Source organism: Podarcis gaigeae (assembly GCF_964106915.1).
Source record: "Podarcis gaigeae genome assembly, chromosome: 6".
In the NCBI taxonomy this organism is placed as follows: domain Eukaryota; kingdom Metazoa; phylum Chordata; class Lepidosauria; order Squamata; family Lacertidae; genus Podarcis; species Podarcis gaigeae.
The window spans coordinates 38,761,607-38,776,524 of record NC_139682.1 but is presented as its reverse complement, the minus strand read 5'-3'; the positions used below and the strand labels follow the sequence as shown (position 1 = coordinate 38,776,524).

General features: G+C 41.9%; 1 protein-coding gene across 2 annotated transcripts in view; it reads right to left on the bottom strand.

Annotated features, from left to right (window-relative positions):
- The window catches only part of PLXNA2 (plexin A2), a 415,423-nt gene that overhangs the window by 109,754 nt on the left and 290,751 nt on the right, over nucleotides 1-14,918 (bottom strand). For both annotated transcript variants that reach the window (XM_083745460.1, XM_083745461.1), the window contains exon 13: nucleotides 1,945-2,096. In XM_083745460.1, the coding sequence (XP_083601586.1) occupies nucleotides 1,945-2,096 (152 nt within the window). The remainder of the gene's footprint in view (nucleotides 1-1,944; nucleotides 2,097-14,918) is intronic.

Here is a 14,918-nt window from a genome sequence, read left to right as displayed (position 1 = left end):
CAGTGGGTGAAAACAATGCTTAATGTTTTCTTTCTTACCTTATGCTGCATGAATGAGCACTTACTGACATGCTCCTCCTTTCAGTATACTGACTCCCCCCCGCCCAAAGGAAACTCCACAAAAACAAACAAATAAGCGGCTAACACGAGGACATGTGTCACTGGGAAAGGGTTGTTTGCCCATCCTTTGTTACATGCCTATTTTCTAATTTTCAGCTGACATTTTTCTTAGTGAAATAAATGAATTGACTCCAGCAGAGGCCTATTCGGATTAAACTGCTGTCACTGCCTCACACGCTTAACAAATGGCTGCCTGCATCCGGCAGCACGGCAGGACGCATTCCAATTGGAACCGGGAGGAAGCTGAGTGCAAACTGCAAGGTGCTCATCAGGAAAGTTGCTTAGCAAAGCAGGAGCCCAGGCTTGGAAGGAACCAAAATGCTTAATAAAAGTTTTAAAGGGTTGTTTAATCCGCAAGATAGAAAGAAAGAAAATCCAGCCTCTCGGTTCTTAGTTGGTGCAAGGCAGCCCTAGATCTTTGGAGCGCTGCTGATTTATACTCACCGAGAATCTCGCCTGACAGGTATGGGGCTTTCCTTTGTGCAGTGCTGTGGAACGCGAAAGGAGGAAATGACAGGAATATAGAACTGTGTGAGGTGTTATGCGGGAAGGTGACCCCAGAAATCATCTCAGTGCCGAGGCAGGGTTAATTAAGCATAAACTATTAACTGGAGTTGTTGCCCTCCTCACTGCCACACACAATATGCTGTTTAGGTCATGATGGCCTTAAGAAAAGCAGTATGGTTTTGCATCAGAATGTCTAGGAAGAATCTATTTGCACCCTGAGAAAAAGCCCGTGGGACCATACAACCTCAAAATGCACGTGCATGAAGGTTTTGAAACAGGACCCCTTTCTAACCATAATAATAATTTCCTCAGCCACTCTGGGCGGCTCCCAACCAAATATTAAAATACAACCATGATTCCTTCATCTGCATGCTGTTGACATGCAGAGTTTTATATGCAGAAACTGAAGTTAACTTTTGTTAAGATAACCTATACTTGGAGCACAACTTTAGTTGAAAGATATTCACACTGAGACTTTGTATAAAATATGAAAGCTTATTAAAGGAAGCACATTCCTGATAGGAATTATGTTGTCCTATATAGTTGGAGAAGCCATGTTTGCCCCTTTGTTCACAGAAGATGGACTTGGAATGAGGTGGTGGTGGAGAGAGTCTAATAATTTCAGCCAGGTGAAAACTGTCACTTAACTTCACAATAGCCATGTCTTATTGGTGATGCACTTAACATAATGAGATGTTCACATTCACCACCCCCTTGCCCCCACATGGTCACAAGGGAAAAGTACACAAGTGCTACTGGGGTGAATTAGACTCCATATGAATTCAAATGGCGAAGTCATTAAAGACACCAGATACTATTTCTATGAAGAGCGCAGGTTGGTACTTTCTCCTGTGTTATAAACAATAATCCTTAATACAATTTCATATTTTACATTACACTGGAGTAATTGCCAAATACATCTTTAAAAACCCCCACCAACCCACAACTTGTGATTTAATTGGGGTCTATTTGATCCCAATATATGAGAAGTAAAGTGCTTTTTACACATGTAAGAGGGTTACATTGGGTCCTGCACATTACATTACTATTACATTTATTACAATCCTAAAGCAGCAAATGTCACAGCTTATACACTTTTCCCACTAATGCCTCACCCAGGCTTACAGGTTTATCCTCGTCAGATAACCAATTAGGATTCCAACTTTAAAATATAATCACCTGCCATGTTGTTCCTCCTAGCATAAGTATACTCAGTTGTACTTTCCCCCTTTGTTGCAAGGGGTAAAAGCATTTATGCTAAATGCTGTAAACGATTTTTAGCTCGCATAAAGGTTCAGGTGGCGCCACGTCAACTCACTGTTCAGCAATAATGTACTGCTCTTCCAATGGTGTACATTCCACACCAGCCACTTGTACGTTGTGGGCGATCTCAGAGAAATCCAGGCCCAGGTTAACACCACGAATTGTAACTCGTGTTCCTCCCTCTGGTGGGCCTGACACTGTTAGGATCTGGTGAGGGAAGCAGAGCACAGGGTCAACAATAAAAACAAACTACCAGTATATCTCACAGAAAGCCAAAAGCTGTATGGCCACACAAAAAGGGATTGGAGCTGCATGTGTTTGTGTAGAAAGCCTAGCTTTAAAAAAGAAAACAAAATCAACCCCCCACCATCTATTGTGAATATTGTTTCAACAACTTCGAGCACACTACAGTACTTCTAGACCCCAGTGACCCATCTAGAAAATGAGCATACAATTTAGGAGCATAAGGTGGCTAAAGTAATGTATGAAACCAGAGAGCAGGGGCTGGGGAAATCAATTTGTCATTAATTATCCTTGTCAATATACTGTTGTTAGTTTGTGGTACACAAACCACCATCTTCTTAGGATTATGAAATCTGTTTTTGTTTTTTTAATGATGCTAAATATTCAAAAATTATCTCCCCACCACAATAACTTTGGTGTGGTATACCAGAAAGCTTAGTGAGGGGAAGAAAAAGGTTATGGACTAGGTACTGTATCATTATGCAGGTAAAAACAATTCTCCCTCCTGTCACCCCCACCCAGAAGAATGCACCCCCTGTTTGGTATAGATATGTGCAAAATCACTGTTATAAAGATGCATGAAATTGCCTTTTAAGATTTGGACAGAGCTGCTTTTGTCCAAATGTAAAGGAGGATCACTGCAGGGAGATTAGTGCCTATTTAATGAGTTACTAAGCAAAGATACCTGGAAATGAAGCATTAACTGGAACAGAATATTCAGTGAAGTGTAAGTTGTTCAAGACATCTGCAGTGTTTCCAGGTATATGTAATGAGGAAATCTGCCCATCTGAATATACTCAGTGAACATTGCAGTAGCAGAAACAACTTAATGGCCTGTGACTGTGAAAAGTCTAAATACACAGCTGAGTTATACTTTTATGAGGACCAATGTAAATGCCACAAAATGGTGAGCAAACACTCAAGTTCCCCAGAGCTCTTCATCGGGCTAACATTAAGCAAAATAGAGGGAATGGGGAGGAGAGCTGGCTTGGTGTTGAAGCATGAAGCCTAGCCTACATTTAGCCTTAAGGCAGCTTGTAAGAGGACGCTGCAGACTGACTGCACAATCTAAACCTTGGGATTGAGAGAGTTTGGATTTGGTGGATCTTGGGCTCTTCCAACTGGGTCTCAACTAGTGTAAGCCCCTCAACCCAGCTCAGCAGGGGTTCAGGTGGCTGAGCCAGGGTTGTTCCCCCAAAAGAGGAAAGGGGTGGGGGTGGGATAGGGCAAGGAGAGACACCTCTTCGAAACCCCTTGGCAGCTTCCTCACATGACCTAACAGCTTAACGTTGGCTTTCTATAGCTAGGCTTGCTCTGTTAATTGAATTATATGCTGCTAGGATCCAGGCTAGGATCCATTGTGAAGCTGAGGCTCCAGTACTTTGGCCACCTCATGAGAAGAAAAGACTCCCTGGAGAAGACCCTGATGTTGGGAAAGATGGAGGGCACAAGGAGAAGGGGACGGCAGAGGACGAGATGGTTGGATAGTGTTTTTGAGGTTACCAGCATGAGTTTGACCAAACTGCGGGAGGCAGTGGAGGACAGAGGTGCCTGGCGTTCTCTGGTCCATGGGGTCACGAAGAGTCGGACACGACTAAACGACTAAACAACAACAACAACAAAGGATCCAGGCAGGCATTACTAAGGGCTGTTGGGTCAAAGAAGCAAATAATGGTTGATTCCCCATTTTGAAAATGTAAAATCTAGCAGTTATCCAAATTTGTCTCCAGTTCTAAGCAAAACACACAGATTCCTTGTGAAGGTAAATAAAGGGGGAAATGTTCATCTTACAATTTTAGCTTGTGTACTAGATACAAAGTCCATGAAAGTCAAATTAGGTGGCATTAACTAGTGGTTTGGGGGTATAGAACCCTGAAAAGTTAATGCGACATTTTTGTTGGTCCTATAAAGGTATTTCCTGATTGTAGAATTAGATTCCCCTCCCCGCAACAGACCAGTTTGAATCTTTCTACTTTGCTTGTATCTTGGAGAATCCTGAATTGCATTGGTCAAAAGTAGGATCCTAAAACTGATTATTTAGGCCAATTTATTTCTGTAAAAGTTAGTAGATCTCCGGTAAGTTCATCAATGGAAAATAAATTCTATGTATGTTAAACTATTATTCCCTGATAATAACATATTCACCCAATAAGAGATAATAAGACCAATAAAAATTTAGATGTCATTCCCAAACTCCAAATATATGATGCTAACTCACAAAGCAAAAGACTAACATCTTACAGCCCCTTATTGACATCTAGTTCCTAGTATATTATACTTTTATAGTGCCTCTAATTCTTGCGATATAGTTCCACATTTGAATTTTCTCCCACATTTGTAGAGGTGATAAAGTTATTTTATTAAGAAGGGAAAACTGAGATTCTCACATTTTCAGCATGTAGTATTAAAAAAAAACAACAACTGAAGAACTGAACAGATTCCCAGAAATTTCTATAATTTCCCATTGCCTCTACTGCTTGGCAAATTTTGTGGCTGTCATCTTATGAACTAGGAATAGGCCAGATTTTGAGGCACTTTCTGCAAATAGTTGTGCTTCCTTTTGCAAAGGGGTGTGAAAAATCACCCCAAAAGTTGAGCGTGTTTCACTGGGATGCATGTGCGGTGTTTATTTGTTTTACAAATGGACCATAAAACAGACTATAGCTAACCCCCTCCAGCACAGTATTTGGTATCATCTTAGGATACATCTGCAGCACTCGTGTTCCTGTCTGGTTAAGTGGTGTGTGTGTGTGTGTGTGTGTGTGTGTGAGAGAGAGAGAGAGAGAGAGAGAGAGAGAGGGAGGGAGAGAATCTTTATTCCTTCCAGACCATCATGTATTTGTCCACTGCAGCACAACTGTATAATCAAGAAACAGTAAACACACATGTGATATGAGGAAGAGAAGACCCAGTGAATATAAGATTATTACTTCTCTCTGTCTCTCTAATGCCATCTATCTGCATGGTGCTGTATAGAGCAGCATAGGCAAAATAAAAATAAAAATGGGTAGTAGGATCTCTGCCCTAAGGAGATTAGAAGAAGAAGAGGAGTTTGGATTTGATATCCCGCCTTTCACTCCCCTTCAGGAGTCTCAACGCGGCTAACATTCTCCTTTCCCTTCCTCCTCCACAACAAACACTCTGTGAGGTGAATGGGGCTGAGAGACTTCAGAGAAGTGTGACTGGCCCAAGGTCACTTAGCAGCTGCATGCGGAGGAGTGGGGACGTGAACCCGGTTCCCCAGATTATGAGACTACCACTCTTAACCACTACACCACACTAAATTTTAACAGCAGGGGAGATAACAAAGGGGGAAAGGAAAGGAGGAAATGAGAAAGCAAGAGCTTTCCATATGATCTCATGCAGCAACTGTGAAGGTAGAAACTTAAGAATTAAGGTGTTATTTTACTCTGTTGTACTTTATATGGCTATGTAATATATAATATGACCCCGCACCAATGGACCGTAACTCCAGTATAAGTTTAAATATAATAATTCAACAGCTGTGCCAATTGCCACCTGTTTCTTGCACAGCTGTGGGAGGCCAGATGTGAAAGTTACTGTAAATTCATACCAATGTGAGATATTCACAACATATCCTTAGAAAGTGTCACTAGCAATCCAATCATTCCTTTTAGCCTTTGTTGTTGCATTTCCTCTTGCAATTTTCACATGCGCTCTAAACACTGCAAACCCACTAATTCTGTCCGGCTAAGAAGGCTGTGTCGTTTACCGTAATCACTCCTAGCCCAGCATCTACATCTCAACTTCTGAATCATGCCCTGACAACCTACAGGCGTGGGAGGCAACCTCCGTACCTACTATGGTAGAACACAAGAAAGCTGGTGGGAGGCTACAGCTGGTTGTTAGTGGCAGAAATGTCTGCTGGGAGGTTTAGGACTGGCTTTTTATAGACTTTTATAAAAGCTACTAACCTTAAAAGGCTTGACAGTTACTTTGGAGAACTTCATTAAGCTCCGCTTTGGACAGGCACTGAATGTTAAATACCACATTTTATTAGGGAGCAAAGCATTCACACCTCCTTAAATGTCTTTTTGAAATACTAAAAGGGGGAGTTTACTTCATGACCTGTCTATTTATAGTACACCTCTGCCACAAGCACTTCAGTTCCTAGTCTAGGAAAAGGCACCCTCTGCAACAGGGGTGGGCGAACCACAGCCATGTCAGATTCACTAGGACCGTAAGATCTAGCCAGCAGAGCCAGATGTAAAGGATATATAGTCAGAATTAAACATCAGGTTGTCTCTAAGCACATTCTGAGCTGAAGAAATTGCTTTTGGTTCAAGAACCGAACAGAGGTCCCAGCCTTTCACACAAAAGTATGCCTGCAGACGCCTAATTTAGGTGGGGAAAGTCAATTTGTTGTTCCTGTTGATAAAGCAATTGGGAGTCAGGAACCCTGATCTGCAAAGCACCCAGAGATTTACCAGTAGATCCTGATCTCCCTTCTGCCCACCACTGATCTACAGCCACCAACCATCTCCAATACACCATTGCCTAAACTTCAGTGCCCTGTGCTCAAATTATAACCTGAGTACCACTGTGTACTCACTCTCCACTCCCACTACAAGTTGGTCTTCTAGCTCACATATGAGTGCCATGGGCTACATGCAGCCTTTGGCCAACTTCTGTGAGGTATGCAGGACCTCTTCCCACTGCTTAGCTCTAGAAGCAGTGGAGAGGTGCTCCTATAGTAACACTCAGTAGCTGTTCCTATCACACCATGTGCTTTCTCCCTCTTGCTGTCCACCTGATTGGTGCTGGGAATAACTGAGGAGTGTTCTGAGGGGATCTAGACACTCCCAATGACTTCTCTGAATGCAAGCCTTCCTCACTCATTTCTTGCCCTCAATCAAATCACAGCCAAACCCAATTCTTTCCTCTCTCACTTATGTTTCTTAATTTTTCTCACTTCACTTCTGCTCCTTTATTCCGCAAGTCTAAAATCATATTATTTTAATGCAAAGCACATCCTAAGATATAGTTGACTGTGTAGGTACCATTATGTATAGGGCTGCATTGTGTTCTAAAAAACACTCCTTTCTTTCTCTTACCTCTGCTTTAGTTCCCATCCTCTCCTCTGCATTCAGCCCTGGGACTAAAAGCTTTAATCTCTTCACTGTGTAGCGTCTGTTACACTCCCGCTTTCTGTAACAAGCACTCTGCAGTGTGTCTTGTATCATTTTCCTTTGCAAAGCATCATGTGTCTACAAAGGACACGATACAAAAATCAAATTGCATTATATTATACTAAGCACCGTTGAAGGCCTGCTGCTGCTAATGTTTACAAGTCACCCGTACACTATGGTTCACGATTCTTGACAGTTATTTCCCTTACATCCGTATGTTATTTTAAAAATGCATTTGCTGCAGCATTTGCATCACAAACTGAGGTGCTTTGCCCCTCCCATAAAAATCCAAAGCTTACACACACACACACACACTTATTTAGATACTGGGAACGTTTCTTATCTGACTTGAGTCAACAAAACCTTACTACAATGTCAAACAACGCAGTGTGGCTTTTCTGTTTTCCAAATGTTTTGACCTGGAAAATACCCGAACCAGACTTCCCATTCGACCTAGATTTTAGTGGCCGCTAATTGAACAGTTTTGAAGGAACTGTGTCACAATGCAGCCGCGGGGTTAGAACAGATGCATTCAATTAATTACAGCTGGGGAAATTCAGTAATAATCACAGAAGGCAGCAAATACTTAAAGGGTCCAGTAATATAGACCTCTCTAGACATAACAAGACCAGGCCAAAGTCCAGCCAGCTGCCATGTCTCTGGTATCCAAACTAGAAGCATTTTTTTATAAAGAAAAACAGTAGCTTTTAGATCCTATTTGTATGTAGATTCAAGGTAAATTATACGAGTTGGGGCCAACTTCAGGTTTTTTTTGGCATTACCATGTTGACATAAAACCAGCCACACAGTTGCTATCCTTTTACTATAATCCTCTACCTATAATATTAAATAATTTATTTCATTTATTTATATTTTACCTTTCAGGATACAAATTCTTCCAAGGAACACCAAACTACAGCTCTAAAAGCCACAATAAGTAAGATCGACATATAAAAATTCATCAGGATCCTTCTCACTGGGCAGATGGTTGTAGAATGGCTCTGTGGTTTGGGAAGGGGAAAGTCCAATTGAAGCAGGCTCTGAGGTGGTCTTTGCCTCTTCTTTCTCTCTGAAATCCTTCCCACAGGACAACTGGTAAAATGGGGTGGGAGAGCAGCAGGCTCCGAGGTGATCTTTGTGACATGGTTATGGCCTACTCACAGCTTCTCTCTTCAAAAACTGACAGTTTGCTCAGCTTCCATTCCCTAGAGGCAAAAAGACCATTGTAGCTCCTTCCAAGTCCCAATATACAAGCTGGTTTTCTGGGAAATTGAGCAACTCCTGCAGTAGTTAACACCCTGACAGTTGCACCTACCAACTTCTAAAAGGCGAGAACAGCACATTTCCATCTGACAGGTGGCTCTGTCCAGCCAATCCATCAGAACCCAACTTGAGTCAAGAGCCCTTAAGAATTAAATGTTGCCAACATTTCTTTGCCCCTTGCCCTCCAAAATGCTGCACTGCTTTTGAGGAGAAACCTAAATTTGTGTAGGCATACCTTTCATAGACTACATTTTTATTTTCTTAAAGCACCTTTCTGTCCCTTCATGTGGCTAATCCATTTGGATTCATGTGTGCATCAGTGGGATTTGACAGAGAAAACCAACCGATCTTGGAGCTGCATGACAATGGGATATTCTCTTAGCCTCCCCACAAAAGTATTTGCTTTGTTCCCTTGGGGTTCAGAACAAACATAAGGGGAGTATGGTGGAAGGCCTACCTAAGCCCCCCCTTTCACAGCTGGCTTACGCAGATTGGCAGTCGTAACAGAAGAGGAAGAGTATAGTCTTCCCTTTACAACCTTTGCCTCTTTCCCTCTCCCTCCTGGAATCCTTCCAACAGGACAGGCCTGAGAGGGTGGAGAAGGGAACGTCTAGCTGGAACTGGCTCTGAGGAGGAAGCCTTTACTGGCTCCCTCTGGCTCCTGGAATTCTTCCCACACATCAGAAGTTGGTATAGCAGCAGCCTATCACACAGAAATTTAGCAGGCGACGCTTTTCCTAGAACAGAGATAAATGATGGAAAAAACTAAAATTCTGTGTGTCAGGCTGCTAAAGGCACAAGATCAGTGGTGTCAGAAGATGTTAATTAAATATGTCATAGAAATGCTTGCTTTGGGTGAGGGGAGGGGTGTTATTAGCATCAGCAACCAAATTACAGCCAGATCATTGTAATTATCATCTATATTTCACTTTTCAGCTCTGATCCAGCAAAGCATGTGCGCAGCAGTCAGAGATGTAAACACAGAGTCCTTTTAAAAAGCTGCAGCTGTACTGATGATTGGTGGGTAAGGGGGAGAGAACAGAATTGAATCCAGTCCCCAGGTAGCAGATCACTGGGATCCTAGCTTAAAAAAGAAAAAGAAAAAAAGATTGTGTGCAGTAGCTATGAATACTAGATTGAGCTGGGAAATCACATGAATAACACCCTGCTGCATATACAATGCCCTATCCAGATAGGGATATATATGCAGAGCCCTTTTCTATTAATGCATAGTCCCTAGTTAGCTGGTGTGTTAATACACAAGATGCTTAGTAATCCTTACTGCATTCATCGTTGCAACAAAGAGGAAAGGAAGGAGGGTGTTTCTAGGACAAACCTCCAACTCCTGGAATTTGCTACTTGTGAGTTCTAATCCCAACTCTGCCAGCATGTCACAATGCTCCAGCTGCTTCTGATATTTAAAGCCCTTTACAATCACTGGATAAAAGAAGCCACGCAAGGCAAAGTATTATATTATCATTATGAAGGTGTCAGTCAGGAGCAGTATCTATGGGGACGAACATATATTAGGAAACGTCCTCCAATGGTTCTCCTCAAATCCTGTCATCCAAGCTCCAAAATATTAATTACCCATCACAAGGCTTCGCTGATAATAGGAACAACCTTATTTGCCTGCCCAGAAACTGAAACAGGAGTTCTTTTAAAAACATTTCTCCTATAGGACAGGTGCAGAAGAAGAGCTGAAAAGCAAGACTACATAGGCACACATGTGTTATAAGTCAGACCATTCTCCACTCTAATGGGCAGCAGCTCTTCAGGGTTTCAGACAGGAGACACCCCCAGCTCTAGCTGGATATTCTAGGGATTGAACCTGAAACCTTCTATATGCAGCCTTTGCCCATGACTCCATTATGCTCCTGTACCTCTTAGTTGGGATGCGGGTGGCGCTGTGGGTTAAACCACAGAGCCTAGGACTTGCCGATCAGAAGGTCGGCGGTTCGAATCCCCGTGACGGGGTGACCTCCCATTGCTCGGTCCCTGCTCCTGCCCACCTAGCAGTTCAAAAGCACATCAAGTGCAAGTAGATAAATAGGTACCGCTCCAGTGGGAAGGTAAACAGCGTTTCTGTGCGCAGCTCTGGTTCACCAGAGTCATGCTGGCCACATGACCCAGAAGCTGTACGCAGGCTCCCTTGGCCAATAAAGCGAGATGAGCGCCGCAACCCCAGAGTCGGTCACGACTGGACCTAATGGCCAGGGGTCCCTTTACCGTTACCTCTTAGTTACCTCCCATCATCATTAATTTAGCTCAATCCTGTGGTCTGCTGTGCAAAACAAACAACTTGATAGCACTGGGTAAATGGGCCAGTACAGCCTTGCAGGTCATGATGTTGCACTGATACAATACAAGAAACAGCAACTAAGCAGAAACTCAATTTCTGCAGCACAATTAGACTGCAAAGACAATAGGGGGTAATATTCAACATGTGGGTACCAGGACCACATAAACAAGCAGCACCTCTTCAGCAAAACAAACATAACTGACACACAGCTGCCATTGCATGTACCACATTAACACAGACACCATCCTACTGACATTCACAAGTCCATACTCTGCAAAAGGATGAGAACAGGTGTTGTGTGTGTGTGTGTGTGATATTTTTAGAATTTTGTTTTGAGCATATTATAATATATTCCAAGGTCTCGCAACAGGAAGCAAGAGAGGAAAGAGAGGATAAATAAAATCAATTAATCACAGGTGGGGAAAAATGAGCCCATCAAGTCCTGTAATAAAAGCCATCTTGAACATAATAGCACCGTATCTGACAAAAGAGGGGAGGGGAGAGTAGCAAAGTTGTGGCCTTTCAAAGCTATACGAATAACATACGCTTTTTGTTGCATGGTTATATTTGTAGCTGGCTCCATCCCAGTAGATGAGCCCAGCAGGGGCTCAGCACATCCACAGAGCTAGTTCATCAGCCTGGCATGATCACTCCTTGTCTCTGTCTTAGCTGATAGTACATTCCAAACCTAATTGTTATCTCAGCAGAGCAACTCCATTATTCAGCCTGACACTCCTTCCCGCACAACCCCCGTTAGCTGTTTGTTGCAGTGATGTTATATTAATGAGGCCTGCAAATAAATGAATAGGAGATCAGAGCACTGCTTGTTCATAAGGAAGCTGATTTTTTATTTATTTAATCACTGATGCTGCGGGCAGCAGGGGAAGATTTATGCTGTCAGGGGGGACATGGGATAGATCCCAACGATGCACTGTGTGGGTGGAAAAGATTTTATGCTAACATGTACACTATTATTGATTTTTTCTTTTATGTCAACAAGTAAATATCCCCCTAATCTCCACTCCCAATTGGCTCATTACCGTTTTAAAAAGCTTACATCTCCTTGATCTGTTTCCAGTGTTTCTCAAACTTGGACCTCCAAGTATGTTGTTGGACTAAAATTCCCATCATCCTTGGCTAGCAGCACCAGTGGTCAGGGATGATGGGAGTTGTAGTCCAACATTCGCTGGAGACCCACATTTGAAAAGCACTTCATGGAAATAATAGTAATCTTCCTTTGATGAAATTTCACCCTCTTCCTCTAGTTCCCAGAAAGTTCACTTGCAGTCCTATACATTTTTGTCGGCTGGTACAGCACTCCTGGATAGCTCAGTCAGTAGAGCATGGAACTCTTCATCTCAGAGTTGTGGGTTCAAGCCCCAGGTTGGGCAAAACAGTTTTCAAAGCATGGTTTCAGAACCTGGGTTAAATGGGAATCCTGGGTAGCTCTAACCATATCTAATGATACTGCTGGAGTAACGCTTAACTGACGTTAGACTAGGAGTTCAAATTAGTGCTCCAGAATGCAGAGGGTGGGGAGAGATTTTGCAATCCTATGGTTAAGAAACGAAATGCTACAGGCGTACTGGTGCTCAGGAGTATGTTCTTAGTTCAATGGTATGAACTCATCAAGTATCTATGCCTGCACATAGATAGCCTGCATAAACTGGCTGATTCAAACTTAAGTAGCCTCACTGTTTTTCACTCATGAAATCATTGATACATATTACTATCTACCATGGACATTGAGAGTTGATGAAGAGGAGTGGCCTAAGATTTTCCTAACTCTAATTTGAATTCCTGTTAACAAAGATGAGTTGTGTTCATTTCCTCCTAGACAATCAAACCAATTATACCATTCTTTTATAACTAATGGGTCTTATGCTCCCCCCCCCAAACAAGGGCTAAACCATTATGCTTTTCTCTTCCACAACAGTCCTATAGGCAATCTGAAATCATTGTAACACCTAGTAGAATCCAGTACAATTCACAAAACAATCTTATACATGTCTGCTTGGTAGCAAGTTATATTGCTATCAGTAGGTTGAAACCAAGTTATTGTGAGAACTGAACAATTTCCACATGTGCAACAGAACTTTGCATCCCACCTCTACTCATTGTAAACCCCACAATCATGTACACAAGCACACCCACCCAACAGATCTGGTCTGGAGGTTTGTGGGAACTATCAGGGAAGGTTTGTGGTGTGAGGGATATGCAGAAGAAGAAGAAGAGGAAGTTCTGGTGTAAGTACAGAAGGTGTTTGACTTGTGGAATGGCTTTGCTGGATGCAATCCTATGGGCCTTACTCTCAGGTAAGTGTTGATGAAGCATGTTTCTCAGTAGACACATACAGCCTGCACTTTTAGCCTGCACATTCTGTCTTATGACCATGACTAAACTGAGAATAGTCAACATCAAACCAGATTTTTCTATCCTCACTTTCTCTGTTTGGATTAACATCCTGTCTGATTAAGAATTCCAGAGAATTGATTAAAGTCCCAATAAAGATATTGTAGATTTTGAAATTTAACTCAAGGATGATATTGGAGAAACAACTTGGCCAGCATTTGCTGTGAGATGTTTCTTTGTTGAGTCAAGGTATTGCTTTTGCCTTCTGGTTCACTTGAGGAAAGGAAGTGAAGTGAAATCTCTGATTTCTGAAAATGTTACATCTGTCTGAATGTTTCATTTGGAACGGGGAAATTGTTCTCCGATCCCTTTTCTTGCTCCTGGTGACTTGCAACCCCCCAGGTCTTTGCACACAGCACAGAGATTTTTGTGAAAAGAACAAGTTTAAAATGCAGAGAAGGCAAGTTTGTTTATTTATAGAAGGGCTCAAGGTTTTGATTAAAAATAAAAAATGGAAACTAAACCCCTTGGGATGAAAAAAAAATGCACTAAGCCCATCAGGTTGGCAGAAAGGGCGGGTCTTAGTGTCACACAGAATCAAGCTGAAAGAGAGGAACATTGCTTGGTTTCTAATGGCTGTAGAAAGGAGATGAAAAGTTCAGTCTTGGGCAAAGAGCCAGCATAATGTCTGCGCTTTGCTTAAATACTATTGAAAATGAAAGGCTATGGCTAACAAAGCACCAAAAACCTAGTGAATGTGGGATACCAAAGTTAGCTAAATACATTTTCACACATGCTTGCATGTTGTTCTTTCAGAGCAACAATGGGGGTGGGGCAGGGAGCTTTATTTAGTCCCTGATTATGCAGAGGGGAAGATCTGCAGTACTATTTTTCAATAATCACTTACAAACACAATATTCATTTTAATAGTGGGATGAGCTTCATAATGGTGTGAATGTTTGCCCATTTGTTTTGCCATGGATTTAAAAAACCCACTGGTTACACTTCTTGTATTAGCCATAAAAGTAAATTAACATAATTGCCTGGGTTTTTGCATAATTGTAATTTATATATAAGATTTCTATCCTACTCTGTGCCTCTGTTAATACTCTATTTATTATTGCTATAATTGTATTGATACTTTATTTTTCTTTAATTATAACCTTCTTTGAGAACAACTGTTGAAAAGCTATACATTTGCCAAACAAACAAACAACCAACCAAACAAACAAACAAACAAACAAACAAACAAACAAGAACATAGAGAAACAAAGACTGAACCACTTTGCTTATGAAACTAACAACCATCTGAAGGAAACACTTGGAGCCAGGAAGTCCTAAGTCATCAGTTGCTACTTGTCACTCCCCCCCTCCCAGAGCTCCCGAGGAAGCTTAACAGCAACAAAATTGATACCAGGACTTAGTGTGGTATTTCTCTGGAAATGCATTTGATCTATACCCAACACCCATTTTGGTCTATCTAATACTCATTTTCTCCACAAAGTATCATTTTCATTTAAAATCAGTTATTTCAATTATCCTAGATTTTTCTTCCTGCCATTTTAGTATCCTTGGCATGTGTGTCTCAGTTCCATGTACACATTTGAGTTTTTGCAACCATTTCCTCTTCAGTCTCCACCTCAAGCAATGGCAAAAGATGTACTATAGATCAACTTCCCTACCCTGGGGCCCTTCAGATGTTTTGGACTACAACTCCCA